The 4,806-nt window shown below is 37.3% G+C and overlaps 1 protein-coding gene across 1 annotated transcript in view; it reads left to right on the forward strand.

Annotated features, from left to right (window-relative positions):
* Positions 1–4,806, forward strand: part of LOC107658662 (long-chain fatty acid transport protein 4-like) — a 22,464-nt gene that overhangs the window by 4,460 nt on the left and 13,198 nt on the right. Inside the window, exon 3 of the mRNA XM_016447304.1 lies at positions 2,844–3,238. Within this exon, the coding sequence (XP_016302790.1) occupies positions 2,844–3,238 (395 nt within the window). The remainder of the gene's footprint in view (positions 1–2,843; positions 3,239–4,806) is intronic.

Below are 4,806 nucleotides of genomic sequence, written 5' to 3' on the forward strand. Positions count from 1 at the left end.
CAGGATTATCGGTAACCATTAGTAGGTTTTTTAGGAATCATGAAGAACATTAAAAATGGAACCGAATGATTTTCATTAAGTTCCTTTAAGTTCCCGCACGTGCATCTAGCACGCAGCACTGTTGGCTACTAAACTAATGGCTGCGTCCGAAAGCTCTAGGGGGTGCTTTCACACCAGGACTTTTGGTGCACACCCGGGTTCGATTGACATCAGAGTTCGGTTCGTTTGGATGATGTGAACGCTGTCTTTCGAACTCGGGTGCGCACCCGCGAAACGTTCCCGAGTCCGCTTAAAAAGAGTGGTCTGGGGTACGGTTCATGTGAACTCCGGTACGGTTCACTACTGATGTGAACGCAATCGTACCAAATCGCGGAAGTGAAGCGCTATTAACGACGTATTATTTGATTTAAAAATGATTTTTTTTTAAATGTGTGTTTGTGTGTGTTTTTCACTCACTTTCCTGACGAGCGTGACTGACGCACTGCAAACAGAGAGCTGTATATCTCATTTCTGTTCATCTTCAGCGTTCTTAAGAGCATTTGTAGTACATTCGTAAGACAGACGTAAGTGTCGTTATGTACCGAAGCTTTGGAAACAAAACCATCGTTTCAAAAAACATAAATATCTAAAAGTGAAGAGAGTAATGTTATTGCCGCCTTCTCCCGCGCCTTAAGCAACGGGGTAAACAGCTGCTGGCTGTTTACCCCGCGGGCAAACGAACCGCGGTTCGGACCCAAATAAAATAATATGAACCAAACACAGTCCAGTGGGGGCAGGGGGAGGGGGGGAGCAATCGAACTCGGGTTCGGACCAGGCACGCGAACCAAGTGTGAAAGCACCCTTAGATTTTTTAGGGAAATGGGTCTTAAATATCTTAAATTCCTATTTTAAATTCCATAAATTCAGTACAAGCTGGACGCTTGGTTTTCCTAGCTTATCTAGTCCAACTCATTTCTTAAAAAATTGTAAAGAAATTTGTATGTAGGTACTTCATGTTTTTGTCTACTATACATCAAAACACACAAAAAAATAATGTAATAGCTGATGTAACAACTTTCTATGCTATAGAAATGAAACTCATATCATGCCAAATTAAGTAAATGCATTAAAGTCAAATATTAAATATCTAGTTGTTGTTTTTTAAATGCATTCAATATTTAATGTATTAATTGACAGTCCTTATACACTGATAAAGAAGTTTATGAATGTAATCTGATTTATGTCTATAGATGTGGTTTTGTGAATAATGATCACGTAATACATTAACCTGGGCCCTTTCAATCAGGCTGAACAGTTCCTCAGCGAACACAAGCGCACATTCCGGTATTATGAGCTGAGTGTCTGTTGAAATGGGTTTCTGGGCTGTTCCTGGCAGGTTCAGCTTGTGTTTCCTCAAAGACAGTAGGTTTTGAAATGTGAATTGAGTAATCTGAAGCATGATTGCTAAGCATCTTAAGACTTTGAGGAATTTCTTTTAAATCAAAAGTGAACTTCTCTGTTTGCTGTTGCAAAACCTCAGCTAGCAATCAGAGTTTTGTCACTGGTGGAGATTCAGTCTCCAGGTCCTGGAGGTGTGGGTTTATCATATCAGCCACACAGATTACTCCGTAAGAGCCTGGATTGGAGGACAGAGGCTTTTAGGGTAGCTGTTAATGGACGTAAGGACTCTTAAGGGTCAGGGATCAGTGCTTTTAGCAGAGTGACAGTGTTTGTGTTTGCTCGAACACCACACTAACTACTTCCTGCCACTTACAGATTTGTTATTTGTCACTGAAGCAAGAAGTTGATGAGGCTAGAATCGCCACCATTACCATTAAACAGATGATTATACGCAATAACCTGCACAATGGTGTAATGTACACCAGCGGTCAAAAGTTTGAAATAATCAAGATTACTTTACCTCAAAAAAAAGAAAAAAAAAAAAGAAGGAGTCTCCTATGCTAACCAGGCTGCATTTATTTGATCAAAATACAGTAAAAACAGTCATATAAAATATTATTACATAAAAAATATGTAATAATTTAATCATGTAAAAATTGGAATATATAATGTAATTTATTCCTGTGATGTAAAACTGAATTTTCAGCATCATTACTCCAGTCTTCAGTGTCACAAGATCCTTCAGAAATCATTCTGATATGCTGATTTGCTGCTCAAGAAACATATATTATTATTATCAATGCTTATCATTATACATTTTCTACTGCATAAATTTGGAAACCATCATACTTGCCCCAACTTTTAAATGTTGATTTTAGATTGTAAGAATGTAAGATTATTTTTATTCAGCAAGGACACAATACATTTTTTTTTTTAAAAGGTAAATACATTCATAATGTTACATTGATTTCTGTTTTAAATAAATTAACTTTCTATTCATCAAAGAATCCTGAAAAAGTTTCCACAAAAATATTAAGTTTTAGTTTTCAACATTAATTATAATAAGAACCCTTATTAATAATTGAGCACCAATAATAATTAATAATGACTGAGCAAATCAGCATATTTAAATGATTTCTGAAGGGTCATGTGACTGGAATAATGGTGCTGAAAATTCAGCTTTGCTATCACAGGAATAAATGACATTTTACAACACATTCAAAAGGAAAACTGTTATTTTAAATAGTAATAATATTTCACAATATTCCCATTATAGCAGCCTTGGTGAGCAGAACAGACTTCTTTCAAAAACATTGTAAAAACATCAGAATTATTCCAAAAATTTGACTGGTAGAGTAATTATTTTAAATGAAACGTTTACTCAAAACTCAGATGTTTTAAAGAATTTGCCCAGAATAAACCATCATAATCATAATGTCATATCACAATGTGTTCTTTTGCAGTGCAGCCAGTGTGTTGCTGATGGTAAAACTGAATGTCAAAAAGCATCTCCGTGAGCGCAACACCGTTCCCAAACTTTTTGCCAAGTCTGTCAAGAAATACGGTGACAAGACAGCTCTGATTTTTGAAGGAACGGGCGAGAAATGGAGCTTCAAGGAGCTTGACGACTACTCCAACCGCGTGGCTAACCTTCTGCTTCAGAGGGGCTTCACGGAGGGCGACGTGATCGCTCTGTTCATGGAGAACCGTTCTCAGTACGTGGGGCTCTGGCTGGGAATGGCAAAGATCGGAGTGGAGGCAGCTCTCATCAACTTCAACCTGAGACTGGAGGCTCTGGTGCACTGTGTCAACATCTCCAGCGCCAAAGCCGTGGTGTTCGGCAGTGAGCTGACAGATGGTGAGAAGAGATTTGACAGTCATCAGTGATGAGGAAACTACTATGAAACTGTGACTTCCCAAGCACAGTCAAACCATGCTTTTGAAGAAGTATTTATCTATGCTACAAACTACTAACAGACCTTACCTAACTATTTTTAGGCTGTTTACAGGGGAAATATATTTTTAAATGTTTAACTTTCAGATGCAATATTTGTCAATGGCAGGCAATGAAATGAACTGCATAAACAAACAAATTCACTAAAATCAAACTTCCCTTATGAAAATTAACCATGGTTTTACTACAAATAAAACCAAAAATCCATGGTTACTAAAGTTAAACTATGTATATAGTTGCACTAACCATAGTTTAACCATGGTATTTGTAGTAAAACTGGTTATTATACCAATGGTAATCAATACGCCAAAAAAACATGGTAACTACATTTTTACTATAATAAAACTATGGTTAATTTTCATAAGGGTTGGTCTACATTGCTACTTGTTGGGAAAATGAAGTTATTTCTTCAACATATGTCCTGAAAGATGAATGTGTAAAATGTCTGCAAATGAATCTTTTTTAACCATCCAAACAAACCGATTCACTAAAATGAATCAAAATACTCAACTCTTTAGAAATGCGCAAGTATCAGTGTAGCATTTTGTCATTCTACATTACTGTTTGTTGGGGAAATTAAGTAATATCTGGAACATATTTCCACAAATTATTTACTGAAAATGAAGATGTAAAATGTCTGCACTGGGGATGAATTTCCCCCCTTTTTAATGAACCATCCAAACAAACTGATTCACTAAAATGAATCAAAATACAATATCTGCTCAACATTTTAAAAATGTGCAAGTAATGTAGAAATTTGTCATTCTACATTGCTATTTGTTGGGAAAATTAAAGGGATAGTTCACCCAAAAATGAAAATGTGATGTTTATCTGCTTACCCCCAGGTCATCCAAGATGTAGGTGACTTTGTTTCTTCAGTAGAACACAAACGAAGATTTTTAACTCAAACCGTTGCAGTCTGTCAGTCATATAATGGAAGTGAATAGGAATCACGGCTTTGAGAGTCAAAAAAACATACACAAACAAAACCAAATTAAACCCTGCGGCTCGTGACGATACATTGATGTGTAAAGACACGAAACGATCGGTCTGTGCAAGAAACTGAACAGTATTTATAGCGTTTTTTACCTCTGAAATGGTCCATTTGAGAGATAGGTGGCGGTAATGCACTTGTAAGTCTATGATCCGCCGTAAAGCAAGAAGAAAAAGACACGTCACGCGCCGGCTGTCGAGAACGCACTCCGGACAGTTCGGACATTGCGGTGAATCAGAGGTAAAAAACGATATAAATACTGTTCAGTTTCTTGCACAGACCGATCTATTTATAGCGTTTTTTACCTCTGATTCACACAATGTCCGAACTGTCCCGAGCGCATCCTTGACAGCCGGCGCGTGACGTGTCTTTTTCTTCTTGCTTTACGGTGGATCGCAGACTTATAAGTGCATTACCGCCCCCTATCTCTCAAATGGACCATTGACACTCCTAATTGAGATTGTAGATAGTGTCAATG

The sequence above is a fragment of the Sinocyclocheilus anshuiensis genome, unplaced genomic scaffold (genome assembly GCF_001515605.1).
Source record: "Sinocyclocheilus anshuiensis isolate Anshui unplaced genomic scaffold, SAMN03320099.WGS_v1.1 scaffold567, whole genome shotgun sequence".
Classification (NCBI taxonomy): Eukaryota; Metazoa; Chordata; class Actinopteri; order Cypriniformes; family Cyprinidae; genus Sinocyclocheilus; species Sinocyclocheilus anshuiensis.